General features: G+C 47.2%; 1 protein-coding gene across 1 annotated transcript in view; it reads left to right on the forward strand.

Annotated features, from left to right (window-relative positions):
• Window positions 1-16,101, forward strand: part of plcb1 (phospholipase C beta 1) — a gene marked incomplete at its 5' end in the record, with an annotated part of 446,201 nt that overhangs the window by 255,904 nt on the left and 174,196 nt on the right. The window contains 2 exons of the mRNA XM_033026421.1: window positions 6,932-6,985; window positions 9,725-9,800. Coding sequence (XP_032882312.1) covers window positions 6,932-6,985; window positions 9,725-9,800 — 130 coding nt within the window. The remainder of the gene's footprint in view (window positions 1-6,931; window positions 6,986-9,724; window positions 9,801-16,101) is intronic.

The raw sequence follows: 16,101 nt of genomic DNA on the forward strand, positions 1-16,101 counted from the left end.
CACGTTCTCCCCGTGACCTGCGTGGGTCTTCTCCGAGATCTTCGGTTTCCTCCCACACTCCAAAGATGTACAGGATTATAGGTTAATTGGCTTGGTATAAATAGTTTAAATTGTCTCCAGTGTGTGTAGGATAGTGTTAGTGTGCGGGGATCGCTGGTCGGCGTGGACTCGGTGGGCCGAATGGCCTGTTTTCATGCTGTATTTCTAAACTAAACTAAAAATATGAATATGTAGGGAATGAAGGGATATGGATTGTGTGTAGGCAGTTAAGGGTTGGTCTTGGCAACAGTCTGGAGAAAGGTCCCAACCCAAAATGTTGCCCATTCTTGTTCTCCAGAGATGCTGCCTGACCCGCTGATTTACTCCGGCGATTTGTGTCTGTCTTTGCTCCTGGCGTCATGTTCAGCACAGGCCTTGTGGGCTGAAGGGCCAGTTCCTGGTACACTGAGAAGGGTTTCGGCCCGAAACGTCGCCTGTTTCCTTCGCTCCATAGATGCTGCTGCACCCGCTGAGTTTCTCCAGCATTTTTGTGTACCTGTACTGTTCTACGTTCTATGTTCCTCAAGCCTCCAGTGATGAGGCCAATTCTGAAACAATTCCTGGGGCAGTCACGGTGGCGCAGCGGTAGAGTTGCTGCCCTACACCGCTTGCAGCGCCAGAGACGCAGGTTCGATCCTGACTACGGGTGCTGTCGGTACGGAGTTTGCACGCTCTCCCCGTGATCACGTGGGTTTTCTCCGAGATCTTCGTTTTCCTCCCACACTCCAAAGACATACGGGTTTGTAGGTTAATTTGAATACTTGGTATAGGTGTAAACTGTCCCCAGTGTGTGTAGGATAGCGCTAGTATGCTGGTCGGTGCGGGCTCGGTGGGCCGAAAGATCTGGTTACCCGCAGGATCTCTAAACTAACTAAACTAATTGTCGGTATGTTCCATGATGTTGTACCCTCATCCCTGGCCAAGGTCACCTGTGAAACAATGTCGAAACAGCTGATTTCTATTCCTGACTCCAGCTGTCAGCTTTTCATTTCACTGCACATCTCGTATGCGTATGTGACGAATAAACTTGACTTGACTTGCTTTCAGCCAACCAATAATGCAGCAGTACTTTTTAAAATTTAGTTTAGTTTATTGTCATGTTTAGTTTATTTTAGCTTAGTTTAGTTACAGCGCGGAAACAGGCCCTTTGGCCCACCGGGTTCGCGCCGACCAGCGATCCCCGCACACTGACGCTATCCTACACACACACGAGAGACAATTTTCACATCTACCAAGCCAATTAATTTACTAACCTGTACGTCTTTGGAATGTGGAAGGAAACAGAAGATATCGGAGAAAACCCACGCAGGTCACGGGGAGAACGTACGAACTCCGTACAGACAGCGCCCGTAGTCGTGATTGAACTCGAAAACTGAGCGCAAACTCAGTATAGATAGCACCCGTGGTGGGGATCGAACCCACGTCCCCGGTACAGTGAAAAGCTTTTGTTGCCTGCTATCCAGTCAGCAGAAAGACTAGACACGATTACAATGATGTATTGTACATTTTCCTTGAACTTTGTCCCCTTTGATCCCCCCTTTTTCACACTTTACCCTTCCCTATTCCCTCTCCCCTGACTCTCAGTCGCAAGGAGGGCCTCGACCCAAAATGTCGCCCATTCCTTCTCTCTAGAGATGCTGCCTGTCCCGCTGAGTTACTCCAGCGTTTTTCGATGGTCACAATCGAGCCGTCCACAGTGTATAGACACAGGATAAAGGGAATAACGTTTAGTGCAAGATAAAGTCCAGTAAAGTCTGATTAAATATAGTCCCAGGGTCACCAATGAGGTAGATAGTAGGTCAGGAACCCTCTTTAGTTGGTGATAGGATGGACCAAGTGTCACGAATCAAGAATATTTTATTGTCATGTGTCCCAGATAGGACAATGAAATTCTTGCTTGCTGCAGCAGGCTGGGAAGAAAGGTTAGCAGTGGGATTACCACCTCCTCAGCCCACCCAACTATATTAACCTACGTTAGCCCAACTTTACACACTGTGGCACAGTGGTGCAGCTGGTAGAGCCAGTACCTCACAGCGCCAGAGACCCGGGTTCGATCCCGACCTCGGGTGCTATCTGTGTGGAGTATGCACGTTCTCCCTGTGACCATGTGGGTTTCCTTCGGGTGCTCCGGTTTCCTCCCGCATACCAAAGTCAAGCAGGTTTGGAGGTTCACAAAAATGCTGGAGAAACTCAGCGGGTGCAGCAGCATCTATGGAGCGAAGGAAATAGGCAATGTTTCGGGCCTAAACCCTTCTTCAAACCCTTTTCCAGCATCTGCAGTTCCTTCCTAAGAGTTTCTCCAGCATTTTTGTGTACCTTCGATTTTCCAGCATCTGCAGTTCCTTCTTAAACAGGTTTGGAGGTTAATTGGCCATCTGTATCATGTCACAAAAATACATTGAGTAGCAGTGTATTTAGTCTGTGAAATTCTGGTCAGTATTATTTAGTTTAGTTTAGTTTAGAGATACAGCACGGAAACAGGCCCTTCGGCCCACCGGGTCTGCGCCGACCAGCGATCCCCACACATTAACACCATCCCACACACACTGGGGACAATTTTTACATTTATACCAAGCCAATTGACCTATAAACCTGTGCTTATTTGGAGTGTGGGAGGAAACCGAAGATCTCGGAGAAAACCCACGCAGGTCACGGGGAGAACGTGCAAACTCCGTACAGACAGCACCAGTAGTCGGGATGGAACCTGGGTCTCCGGCGCTGCATTCGCTGTAAGGCGGCAACTCTACCGCTGCGCCACTATGACCGCCAGTTTTCTTTATTTGTTCACTTGAGTTATTTGATGTCATTCATAGAAACATAGAAACATAGAAAATAGGTGCAGGAGTAGGCCATTCGGCCCTTTGAGCCTGCACCGCCATTCAATATGATCATGGCTGATCATCCAACTCAGTATCCTGTACCTCGCTTCTCTCCATACCCCCTGATCCCTTTAGCCACAAGGGCCACATCTAACTCCCTCTTAAATATAGTTTAGTTTAGTTTAGAGATACAGCACGGAAACAGGCCCTTTGGCCCACCGGGTCTGCGCCGACCAGCAATCCCCACACATTAACACCATCCCACACACACTGGGGACAATTTTTACATTTATACCAAGCCAATTGACCTATAAACCTGTACTTATTTGGAGTGTGGGAGGAAACCGAAGATCTAAATTGGATAGTTATATGGACGGGAAAGGAATGGAGGGTTATGGTCTGAGCGCAGGTATATGGGACTAGGGGAGAATACGTGTTCGGCACGGACTAGAAGGGTCGAGATGGCCTGTTTCCGTGCTGTAATTGTTATATGTTATATGGTTATATAGCCAATGAACTGGCCTCAACTACATTCTGCGGCAGAGAATTCCACAGATTCACCACTCTCTGTGTGAAAAATGTTTTTCTCATCCCTGTCCTAAAAGATTTCCCCCTTATCCTTAATCTGTGACCCCTTGTTCTGGACTTCCCCAACATCGGGAACAATCTTCCTGCATCTAGCCTGTCCAACCTCTTAAGAATTTTGTAAGTTTCTATAAGATCCCCCCTCAATCTTCTAAATTCTAGCGAGCACAAGCTGAGTCTATCCAGTCTTTCTTCATATGAAAGTCCTGACATCCCAAGAATCAGTCTGGTGAACCTTCTCTGTACTCCCTTCATTTCTCTACATTGCTGCTGAATGTAAGCCTATTAAGGCAGGAGAATTGAAAGTTACAAAAACGGAATATCTAATCCTGCCCTATATATATATACCAGAAATCTAAATTACTGCCCATGGATAATGTTCCTGACATTAAAGTGAGGTTCCTGGAGAAATTTAAATATTAATGAATTCTCCAAACTAGATATTGAATAAACTAAAGTAATTTTCTTTAATATTAAAGATGTCTCTGAATTCTTGCTGTGTAGTTTGTTCAAAGATGTAGGAAGATAGTTATTTTAAAACTTGATGTAAAAATAAATCAGGTTGGCGTAATAGAACAGCACACACAGTTGTATTATCTAAGTGAATAATAAAGATGTGTGCTCAAATAAAATGAATACAGTTCAGTTTAGTTTAGTTTATTGTCCCGTGCAGAGTGAAAAGCTTTTAGAAACATAGAAATAGGTGCAGTAGTAGGCCATTCGGCCCCATTGAGCCAGCACCGCCATTCAATATGATCATGGCAGATCATCCACAATCAGTACCCCGTTCCTGCTTTTTCCCCCATATCCCTTGATTCCGTTAGCCCTACGAGCTCTCTCTAACTCTCTCTTGAAAACATCCAGTGAATTGGCCTCCACTGCCTTCTGTGGCAGAGAATTCCACAGATTCACAACTCTCTGGGTGAAAAGGTTTCTCCTCATCTCAGTCCTAAATGGCCTGCCCCTTATTCAATATGATCATGGCTGATCATCCAAAATCGGTTTGGTTTGAGAAGTTGAGCACATTTTGGTTCAGTCCCAAAACCAAGTTGAAGCGAAGGACGGGCGGCATGGTGGCGCAGCGGTAGAGTTGCTGCCTCACAGCGGCAGAGCCCCAGGTTCGATCCTGACCACGGGTGCTGTCTGTGCGGAGTTTGTCCGTTCTCCCCGTGACCTGCGTGGGTTTTCCCCGAGATCTTCGGTGTCCTCCCACACTCCAAAGACGTGCAAGTTTGCGGGTTAATTGGATTGGTACAGATGCAAATTGTCCCTCGTGTGTGTAGGATAATGCAAGAGTGCGGGGATCGCTGGTCGGCGCGGACTTGGTGGGCCGAAGGGCCTGTTTCCGCGCTGTATCTCTAAATTAAACTAAAGAATAGGCGGGTGATGCGGTGTTTGGAGAGGCAGTGCCCTCATGTGGCCACTACAGTGCTACTACAGCCTTTGTGTCAATGTTCAATTGGGTGGATCGGGGAGGAGAGGGTTGATAGATGAATGTATCTTGGTTGGGGTTGGGACATGGCAGCAGATCCTGTTTGGAATCAGCCAGAAGTACGTTAAATCATTAGAGTCTGAATGTGCAGGAAGGAACAGCAGATGCTGGTTTACGCCGAAGATAGACACAAAAATCTGGTGTAACTCAGCTTTAATAATAATAATAATAATGGATGGGATTTATATAGCGCCTTTCTAATACTCAAGGCGCTTACATCGCATTATTCATTCACTCCTCAGTCACACTCGGTGGTGGTAAGCTACTTCTGTAGCCACAGCTGCCCTGGGGCAGACTGACGGAAGCGTGGCTGCCAATCTGCGCCTACGGCCCCTCCGACCACCACCAATCACTCACACACATTCACACACATTCACACACAGGCAAAGGTGGGTGAAGTGTCTTGCCCAAGGACACAACGACAGTATGCACTCCAAGCGGGATTCGAACCAGCTACCTTCCGGTTGCCAGCCGAACACTTAGCCCATTGTGCCATCTGTCGTTGGGTAAGGCTTTAGTAAGGCAGCATCTCCCGAGAGAAGGAATGGGTGATAATAGACAATAGACAATAGGTGCAGGAGGAGGCCAGTCGGCCCTTCGAGCCAGCACCGCCATTCAATGTGATCATGGCTGATCATCCACAATCAGTACCCCGTTCCTGCCTTCTTGCCATATCTCCTGACTCCGCTATTTTTAAGAGCATGTTTAAAAAGGTGTTTTGGGTCGAGACCCTTCTTCAGACTGTGAGTCAGGGGAGAGGGGAAACGAGAGATATAGACGGTGATGTAGAGAGAGATATAGAACAAATGAATGAAAGATATGCAAAAAAAGTAACAATGATAAAAGAAACAGGTCATTGTTAGCTGTGGTCTATGTGAAAACGAGTTACAGAAAATGGGACTCAACATGACGACTTTGAAGCTGGGTGGGGGAGGGATGGAGAGAGAGGGGGGGTTGCAAGGTTACTTGAAGTTAGAGAAATCAAAAGTCATACCACTGGGTTGAAAGCTGGCCAAGCGAAATATAAGATGCTGTTCAATAGTCGAACCCAGGCGACTATTTGTGTGCTAGTTACAGAACCAGATCTACAATCACATATTACAATCGCTCCACACTCTTAAATCTCTAGTCCTACAGCAAAATGTCTTACTTCAAACATTATATTCTTTATCATGTATCTGTGCACTGTGAATGGCTTGATAGTAATCATATGTTTGCCTTTCTGCTGATCGACACAAAATACTGGAGTAACTCAGCGGGACAGGCAGCATCTCTGGAGAGAGGGAATGGGTGACGTTTCGGGTCGAGACCCTTCTTCAGACTGAAAGTTATTATGGCCCTGTCCCACTTAGGAAACCTGACTGGAGACTTTGCGCCCCACCCAAGGTTTCCGTGCGGTTCCTGGAGGTTGCAGGTGGTTGCCGGAGGTTGCAGGTAGTTGAAGCGGGTAGGGAGACTGACAAAAACCTCCGGGAACCGCCCGAAACCTTGGGTGGGTCGCAAAGTCTCCAGAGGTTTCCGTTCAGGTTTTCTAAGTGGGACAGGGACATAAGGGGAGAGGGGAAACGAGAGATATATAGACGGTGATGTAGAGAGAGATATAGAACAGATGAATGAAAGATATGCAAAAACGTAACGATGATTAAGGAAACTGGCCATTGTTAGCTGAAGTGAAGTGAGAAAGAAAAGTTGGTGTGACTTGGGTGGGGGAGGGATGCAGAAAGATGTCTTTCCGCTGACTGGTTAGCACGCAACGAAAGCTTTTCACTGTACCTCGGTACACGTGACAATAAACTAAACTGAACTGAAACAAAGATATGAATGAAAGAGGGTCTGAGGAAGGGTCCTGACCCGAAACGTCACCCATCCCTTTTCTCCAGAGATGTCGCCTGACACGCTGCAGGATTTGTTTCCCTGCTGTTCGACACTGTGATCGGATATCCAGGTGAGTGTCAAATATATTGATGTTTTTGACGGATGTCCATGTGCTTTGTAGGTACACCAAGCTGAAACTTCAAACCAACCAAGAAGGCCGGATTCCTGTCAAAAAGTAAGTGAATCCACGTAACCTTGAGCATGGCGGCGCAGCGGTAGAGTTGCTGCCTCGCAGCGCCCGAGACCCGGGTACGATCCGGACCATGGGTGCTGTCCGTATGGAGTTTGTACGTTCTCCCCAATAAGAATAAGGGGTAAGCCATTTAGAACGGAGATGAGGAAACACAGAGAGTTGTGAGTCTGTGGAATTCTCTTCCTCGGAGGGCCGTGGACGCCGTTTCTCTGGATACTTTCAAGAGCGAGCTAGATAGGGCTCTTAAAGATAGCGGAGTCAGGGGATATGGGGAGAAGGCAGGAACTGGGTACTGATAGGGGATGATCAACCGTGATCACATTGAATGGCAGTGCTGGCTTGAAGGGCCGAATGGCCTACTCCTGCACCTATTGCCTATTGTGACCACGTGGGTTTGATCTGGGTGCTCTGGTTTCCTCCCACACTCCAAAGAAGCACAGGTTTGTAGGTTAATTGGCCCTCTGTAAATTGCTCCTCGTGTACGGGACACGATGAGTGTACGGGGTGATCGATGTTCAGCGTGGGTGGATGATTTTGGGAAGGGTGGAGTCCATCATGGCCCATTGTTGGCTGGGGAAGATGTGTTAATGACAGGGATAGAAGGATGCGAACAGTGGAAATGGGGGGATGACTAGGATGGGGGAGAGGGTCGGGGAGAGAGGGAATGCAGCAGTTACTTGAAATGAGAGAAGTCAACGTCCATACCCAAGCGAAATATGAGGTGCTGTTCCTCCAATTTGCGCTGGGCCTCACTCTGACAGTGGAGGAGGCCCAGGACAGAAAGATCAGATTGGGAATGGGAAAGGGAATTAAAGTAGACACTAAATGCCTTCTCCCCATATCCCCTGACTCCGCTATTTTTAAGAGCCCTATCTAGCTCTCTCTTGAAAGCATCCAGAGAACCGGCCTCCACCGCACTCTGAGGCAGAGAATTCCACAGACTCACCACTCTCTGTGAGAAAAAGTGTTTCCTCATCTCCATTCTAAATGGCTTACCTCTTATTCTTGAAACTGGCCCCTGGTTCTGGACTCCCCCAACATCAGGAACATGTTTCCTGCCTCTAGCTTGTCGAAACCCTTAACAATCTTATATGTTTCAATGAGATCCTCTCTCATCCTTCTAAATTCTAGAGTGTACAAGCCCAGCTGCTCCATTCTCTCAGCATATGAAAGTCCCGCCATCCCGGGAATTAACCTTGTAAACCTAAAGATTAAAGAATAAGTCGACTGGCCTTGTATTCACTGGAATTTAGAAGGATAGGAGGGGATCTTATAGAAAAATATAAAATTCTTAAGGGATTGGACAGGCTAGATGCAGGAAAAATGTTCCCAATGTTGGGGGAGTCCAGAACCAGGGGTCACAGTTTAAGAATAAGGGGTAGGCCATTTGGGACAGAGATGAGGAAAAACCTCTTCACCCAGAGAGTTGTGAATCTGTGGAATTCTCTGCCGCAGAAGGCAGAGTTAGATATAGCTCTTTGGGCTAACAAAATCCAGGGTTATGGGGAGAAAGCAGGAACGGGGTACTGAATTTGGATGATCAGCCATGAACATATTGAATGGCGGTGCTGGCCTACTCCTGTATCTATTTTCTATGTTTCTATTTCTACCAGTTTAGATTTTTCTTAAACATTGCGATAGTCCCTGCCTCAACGACCTCCTCTGGCAGCTCATTCCCTTCTGATTCCTGTTGTTCCAAATGCACATGAAGAGTCTGCTGCCATGACAGGGGCAATGTGTTTTATGCAGGGGTGATCTGCATGAAAAGCAGCACTTAACTCAAAAACGCTTAAATTAAACATGCTAAGCACATTGCACTCCAAAGACGTACAGGTTTGTAGGCTAATTGGCTTTGGTAAAATTGTAAATTGTCCCTAGTGTGTGTAGGACAGTGTTAGTGTGCGGGGATCGCTGGTCAGTGCGGACTCGGTGGGCCGAAGGGCCTGTTTCCACGCTGCATCTCTCAACTAAACTAAAGTAAATATGCTCGACTATGCTGCCAAATGGAAACTTGAGCACGACAGACACAAAGTACCAGCTGTTAAATCAAGCTTTGGTATTAAATGAACGAGCGCTTTATGCAAACAATGCATCAATCTAACACTTGTAAAACGCGAGGTGCCTGTGTAATCGATCAACAAAAATTTGCTGCGGTGTCTAATGACCTATAGAAAAATGATCTTTTGAAAATGTCTGCTTTGCTTTGAAATCCTCAGTAATCTTGGAATATTTAGGCAAAATCCTCCCTTTGTAGGATTAAATAGATGGGATTAGATTCAACCGAACCGTACATTTATCGTGAACTATTTAGATGCAAGGAGGTTGTCCTTTTTAAAAATTCTGTATAGATTTTGGAGATACAGCGTGGAAATAGGCCCTTCGGCCCACCGAGCCCGTGCCGACCAGCGACCCCCGTATACTAACACCATCCTTCACACACTAGGGACAGTTTACCGAAGCCAATCGACCTACAATCCCGCACGTCTTTGGAGTGTGGGAGGAATCCGACGATCTTGGGGAAAAGCCACGCGGGTCACGGGGAGAACGTACAAACTCTGTGCAGACAGCACTCGCAGTCAGGATGCAACCCGGGCCCCTGACGCTGTGAGGCAGCAACGCTAGCGCTGCGCCAACGTGTCGCCCACAAGACTTGGTTCATTAGCGTGTTGAATTTAAGTATCACGTATCTTGTGTTGATTGAATCGTCTTCTTTGTGTGCAGCATCTTCCGTTTGTTTTCTGCCGATCGGAAGCGGGTGGAGACTGCATTAGATGCTTGTGGGCTTCCTTCAGGCAGGGTAAGTATCTCCACTGACCACCTCATTCTGACTCACTAGGTAGACATTTTTTTTTTGCTACCTTTTAAAAAATAATTACATTTTGGCTACCTTCGATTTTTCCAACATCTGCAGTTCTTTCTTAAATATTCTGACTCATTAGTTTAGTTTAGTATAGTTTGGTTTTATTGTCACGTGTACCGGGGAACAGTGAAAAGCTTTTTTGCTACGTGCTAACCAGTCAGCGGAAAGACAATCCATGATTACAATCGAGCCATTTACAGTGTACAGGTACATCAGAAGGGAATAACGTTTGGTGCAAGGTAAAGCCAGCAAAGTCCTATCAAGGATAGTCCAAGGGTCAAGGGCCTGTCCCACTGTACGAGGTAATTCAAGAGCTCTCCCGAATTTAAAAAAAAAATCAAGCTCGTGGTAAGTACATAGAATGTACTACGTCGGAGCTCGTAGATGTCTCGTAGCGGCTCGTAATTCTAACGGCAGATACTCGGAAAACGCGGTAACTCGTGAAGGGATATAGGGAGAAGGCAGGCACGGGTTATTGATTTGAGGACGATCAGCCATGATCACAATGAATGGCGGTGCTGGCTTGAAGGGCCGAATGGCCTCCTCCTGCAACTATTTTCTAAGTTTCTATGAATGAAAGATATGCAATAAAAGTAACGATGAGAAAGGAAACAGGCCGTTGTTAACTGTTTGTTGGGTGAAAACGAGAAGCTGGTGCGACTTGGGTGGGGGAGGCAATAGAGAGAGAGGGAATGCCGGGGTTACTTGAGGTTAGAGAAATCAAAAGTCAATCCACTGGACTAAGTTGCCCAAGCGAAATATGAGATGCTGTTCTATCTGCAAATCTAATGACTATGCCAACTGCATGCTTTTCTAAATTGTTCGGGTAGATGCCACACATGAGTGGGCCCAGCACTGATCCCTGCAGCACAAGGCCCAACATCTGAAAAACAGCCCTTCACTGAAGCCTGTGGCAATGAATCCCACAGATTCACACCCTCTGACTGAAGAGCACAGGATAATAATCCCCTGCCAAATTCGAGTTACCGTCCGGCCACACCAAGTGAAGAGCAGTCAGACACACAACCACATCAAATAAATTAAACATAAACATCCACCACATTCCCCACTGTGATGGAAGGCAATAAAGTCCACTCTCTCCCTCTTTCTTCTCCGCGATCACGGCTGTCGAATTATTGGGGTCGGGGCTATCAAAGCTCCAGCAGCCGGCAATCCGAGGCCCTCGCGTCGGGGTGATGGAACACCCTCGTTGGGACGGTTGAAACTCACCGCGGGTTGGAGCCCCGAGTCAGTCTCTAGCCAGGGACGGCGAAGTTTAAACTGGGCCCCACGATGTTAAAGTCCACAGGGCCGCCCGCGGTTGGAGCTCGCCGCAGTCGATCCCAGGCAAGGGGATCGCAGCCCCAGGATGGTAAGTCCGCGCCGCGCCCACGGTTGAAGCCACCTCAGGAAAGGCCGCGCCGCTCCACGATGTTAGGCCGCGGTGGGGGACGGAGATACGACGCGGGAAAAAATTGCATCTCCGTCGAGGTAAGAGAATGAAAAAAGTTTCCCTCAAACCCCCCCCCCACCCCCCCACACAAAACAAACCACGAAACACATACTTAAAATATCAAAACAGAAAGAAAAGACAGACAGACCATTGGCGAGGCAGCCATCGTCGGCGCCCCCTGGTGGTCCGCATTGTCTGTTTCATAATCAAAATGACATTTCCACTTCTTGCACTTCAGCTTGACATGATGCTAAACTAGCCAAATTCAAATATCCTAACGATAATTGCTTCAAGAATTGTGCAGTCGCTGTTTCTGTTTTCATCAAATGTAAAATTGATTATCTGGAGATTTGTGCAATTACTCAGTGTTTACAATAGAATGAATCTTTTGACTTCAATTCAAAAAAAAAATTTCAATTTAAATGTAAATTACTTCTGTCGCTTGTGTGATACAATTTGATCCAAGGCATTTTTGTTTTTCCTTGAGAAAAGTAGCTGTGTAGAATTATTTGTCCGAGTGCACTTGAGAGCGTAGATTTAAATGGTGGCAGTAATAATAATAATAATAATGGATGGGATTTATATAGCGCCTTTCTAATACTCAAGGCGCTTTACATCGCATTATTCATTCACTCCTCAGTCACACTCAGTGGTGGTAAGCTACTTCTGTAGCCACAGCTGCCCTGGGGCAGACTGACGGAAGCGTGGCTGCCAATCTGCGCCTGCGGCCCCTCCGACCACCACCAATCACTCACACACATTCACACACATTCACACACAGGCAAAGGTGGGTGAAGTGTCTTGCCCAAGGACACAACGACAGTATGCACTCCAAGCGGGATTCGAACCGGCTACCTTCCGGTTGCCAGCCGAACACTTAGCCCATTGTGCCATCTGTCTATAAATCATGGCAGTAGCTCTGATGATGCATCGTTAACTTGAATTTACAGAAAGTCAAACTTCAATCACCCTCTAGATGTGCATGAAAGGGTGGCCATTTTGTTGGGGTTATCAGAGGTGACATAAAATGGTGCCCGCACTTTTCTTCCAGGAGTGAGCAAGTCTCGTGCAAAAGTCAAGGGCCTGTCCCACTTGCCGATTTTTTTTGGCGACTGCCAACGTCAAATCAGTGTCAACAAAAGATTTTGAACATTTCAAAATCCAGCGGCGACAAAAAAAATATTGCGACACTTGAACAAACACCCGCGCGCCAATACGTCGTCACGCCGCCAATTTTTCGGTGACCTGATACGTCAGTCAATGATGCCGGCAGTCGCCGAAAAAATCGCCAAGTCAGACAGGCCCTTAACACAAATTTTACTTTGAGTTCCCGTTCTATACCTTTGCTCAAAGTCAAGATAGGGCGGCACGGTGGCGCAGCGGTAGCGTTGCTGCCTCACAGCGCCAGAGACCCGGGTTCGATCCCGACTACGGGTGCTGTCTGAACGGGGTTTGCACGTCCTGCGTGGGTTTTCTCCGAGATCTTCGGTATCCACACACACTCCAAAGACGCACAGGTTTGTAGGCCAAATGAGCTTGGTATAATTGTATATTGCCCCGAATGTGTGCAGGATAGTGTCAATGTGCGGGGACTGCTGGGTCGGTGCGGACTCGGTGGGCCGAAGGGCATGGTTCCACGCTGCATCTCTAAACTAAGCTGAACTAAAGAAATCTATCGAATGCACTTCTGAATGGATTTATTCTTGCTGCTTCTAGTAACTCTCAGGGGACATGGTTCACGGATTAGTAATATAGTGGAAAACATCACCAACAAAGAGTAAAATAAAAGAATAGACAAGATATATCATGATGAAGTGATCAGTTGACCCCGAGGTTAAATAGTAAAATTGAAAGAGATTGCATTACTATTTATAGGTTTGACAACCAATTATCCTGCACAGTGTACTGGTAGACATTCTTATGCAAGGATGTGGTGCTGTTAGTCATATCTGCCTGAATTATTTAACGAAGACTATAGTTCACCCATATTTAGCCGCCCTACAGCTGTAAGTAAAGATTATGAACGTCATAGTATCGCAACTTTTAAGAAACATTTAGACAGGTACATGGATAGGACAGATTTAGAGGGATATGGGTCAAACGCAGGCAGGCGGGACTGGTGTAGATGGGATATGTAGGTCGGTGTGGGCAAGTTGGGCCGAAGGGCCTGTTTCCTCGCTGTAAGACTATAACTCTTCAAAAAGGCAGGAGATAGATACAAAATGGTGGAGTAACTCAGCAGGTCAGGCAGCATCTCTGGAGAAAAGGAATAGGTGACATTTCAGGTCGAGACCCTTCCTGTTGCCGGCTCTGATTTGGTCTAAACCTATTAATATCTCTATTTTCTCTCTCCCCTGACTCTCAGTCTGGACAAGGGTCTCGACTAGTCCCGTATTAGCCGGGACATCCCGTATATGGGGCAAAATTGGTTTGTCCCGTACGGGACCGCCCTTGTCCCGTATTTGACCGCTACTACTCGGGTCGAGGGGACTGTCGGGTCAGAGCGCCGCGTCCGGCCCCGCCTCACCCGTCCCGACGTAGTGCAGCCCATGGAGTGCAGCAGCAGCAGCAGCAGCAGCGCCTCGCCCGTGGCCCCGTCGGTCGGCAGCCCGGCCAGCTGTCCGACCTTCGGACCTTCGCTTACCGCCGACACCACCACCCCTCCTTCTCATGGCCGATCATCGGTTCATGAGTTGGACAGGGCGCCGGACTTTGCGCGAGACGTCGCGCCGCGGGCCAAAACTCCTCAGCTGGCCCGCCGGCTGGGCTTTGTGTGCAGTCCAGCACCCGGGCCAACTCATCATTCACCCAGCCACGGCCGAGTCAGTCAACGAATTGCCGTCGGGAATTTGTCCCGTATTTTGACCTTTTGTCCCTTATTTGGGAGTGAGAAAGTTGGCAACCCTAGTCTCGACCTGAAATATCACCCATTCCTTCTCTCCAGAGATGCTGCCTGACCCGCTGAGTGACTGCAGCATTTTGGGTCGATCTTCGGTGTAAACCAGCGTCCGCAGTTAGTTCCTGCACATTTCCGGAATTTAGTTCTCTCTGGTTTTATCGGGCTGCCATTTCATCCCACATTTCAATTATGTGTTTTACTTGTGAAAACAACCGCTGAGGGACTAAGGCAGTGAAAATTTAATGCACCACTCATGTTAATTTAATTGATGAAGGGCTCTTTGTTTACAAGACCCTTATGCCTCATTGTGGGGAAGAAAATTTGTTCAGAAGTAGCGCAGAAACATTTCACAAACCTGAAGTGAATAAATAACACGTATTTTTAATGCCTCATCTTTTGTGATTTTTAACGATAAAGAGTTTGTAACTATGACACTCACTGTAGAAGAGTTCAATTAAGAATTTCATTGCTCTATTTTGACACGTGTTTAATAGCCGTGTCCCATGGTACGAGTTCATTCCAAGAGCTCTCCCGAGTTAAAAAAAAATCAAACCCGTGGTAAGCACGGAGAATGAACGTAGCGGGTACGTCGGAGCTCGGGGACCTCTTAGCGCTAACGGCAGGGACACAGGAAGACTCGCTAACGGCAGGTAAGCACGGGAAGACTCGCAAAGATTTTTCAACATGATGAAAAATGTCCACGAGAGCCCCGAGTACCGACGAGTGGCCATTACCGCAAATCTCAGAGTTCTAATCAGGGCAAACTCAGGAGAGCTCTTGGAATGAACTCGTACCGTGGGACAGGGCTTTTACAATAATAATAATAATAATAATAATAGTCTGAAGAAGGGTCTCGACCTGAAATGTCACCCATTCCTTCTCTCCAGAGCTGCTGCCTGTCCCCGCTGAGTTACTCCAGCATTTTGTGTCTATTAACAATAACACAACTGTTGACTCCTGATTGAATTGGACTTTGCTGGCTTTAACTTGCACTAAATGCTATTCCCTTTATCATGTATCTGTGCACTGTAAATGGCTCGATTGTACGTCATAGAGTGATACAGCGTGGAAACAGGCCCTTCGGCCCAACTTGCCCACACTGGCCAACAATGTCCCAGCTACACCAGTCCCACCTACCTGGGTTGGGTCCATATCCCTCCAAACCTGTCCTATCCATGTAACATTTATTTCCCCACCCCTTTCCCCCTTCCCTACAGTTGGTCTGAAGAAGGGTCCCAAAATGCCACCTATGCATGTTCTCCAGAGATGTTATAAGGTCATAAGGAATAGAAATATAGAAACATAGAAAATAGGTGCAGGAGTAGGTCATTCGGCCCTTCGAGCCTGCACCGCCATTCGATATGATCATGGCTGATCATCCAACTCAGTATCCCATCCCTGCCTTCTCTCCATACCCCCTGATCCCTTTAGCCACAAGGGCCACATCTAACTCCCTCTTAAATATAGCCAATGAACTGGCCTCAACTACCTTCTGTGGCAGAGAATTCCACAGATTCACCACTCTCTGTGTAAAAAATGATTTTCTCATCTCGGTCCTAAAAGACTTCCCTCTTATCCTTAAACTGTGACCCCTAGTTCTGGACTTCCCCAACATCAGGAATAATCTTCCTGCATCTAGCCTGTCCAACCCCTTAAGAATTTTGTAAGTTTCTATAAGATCCCCCCTCAATCTTCTGAATTCTAGCGTGTACAAGCCGAGTCTATTCAGTCTTTCTTCATATGAAAGTCCTGCCATCCCAGGAATAGTAGTGGAATGAGGCCATTCGGCCCATCAGGTCTACTCCGCCATTCAATCATGGCTGATCTATCTCTCCATCCTAACCCCATTCTCCTGCCTTCTCCCCATCAAGAATCTGCACGTTTTA

Source organism: Amblyraja radiata, chromosome 8 (assembly GCF_010909765.2).
Source record: "Amblyraja radiata isolate CabotCenter1 chromosome 8, sAmbRad1.1.pri, whole genome shotgun sequence".
Taxonomy (NCBI): Eukaryota; Metazoa; Chordata; class Chondrichthyes; order Rajiformes; family Rajidae; genus Amblyraja; species Amblyraja radiata.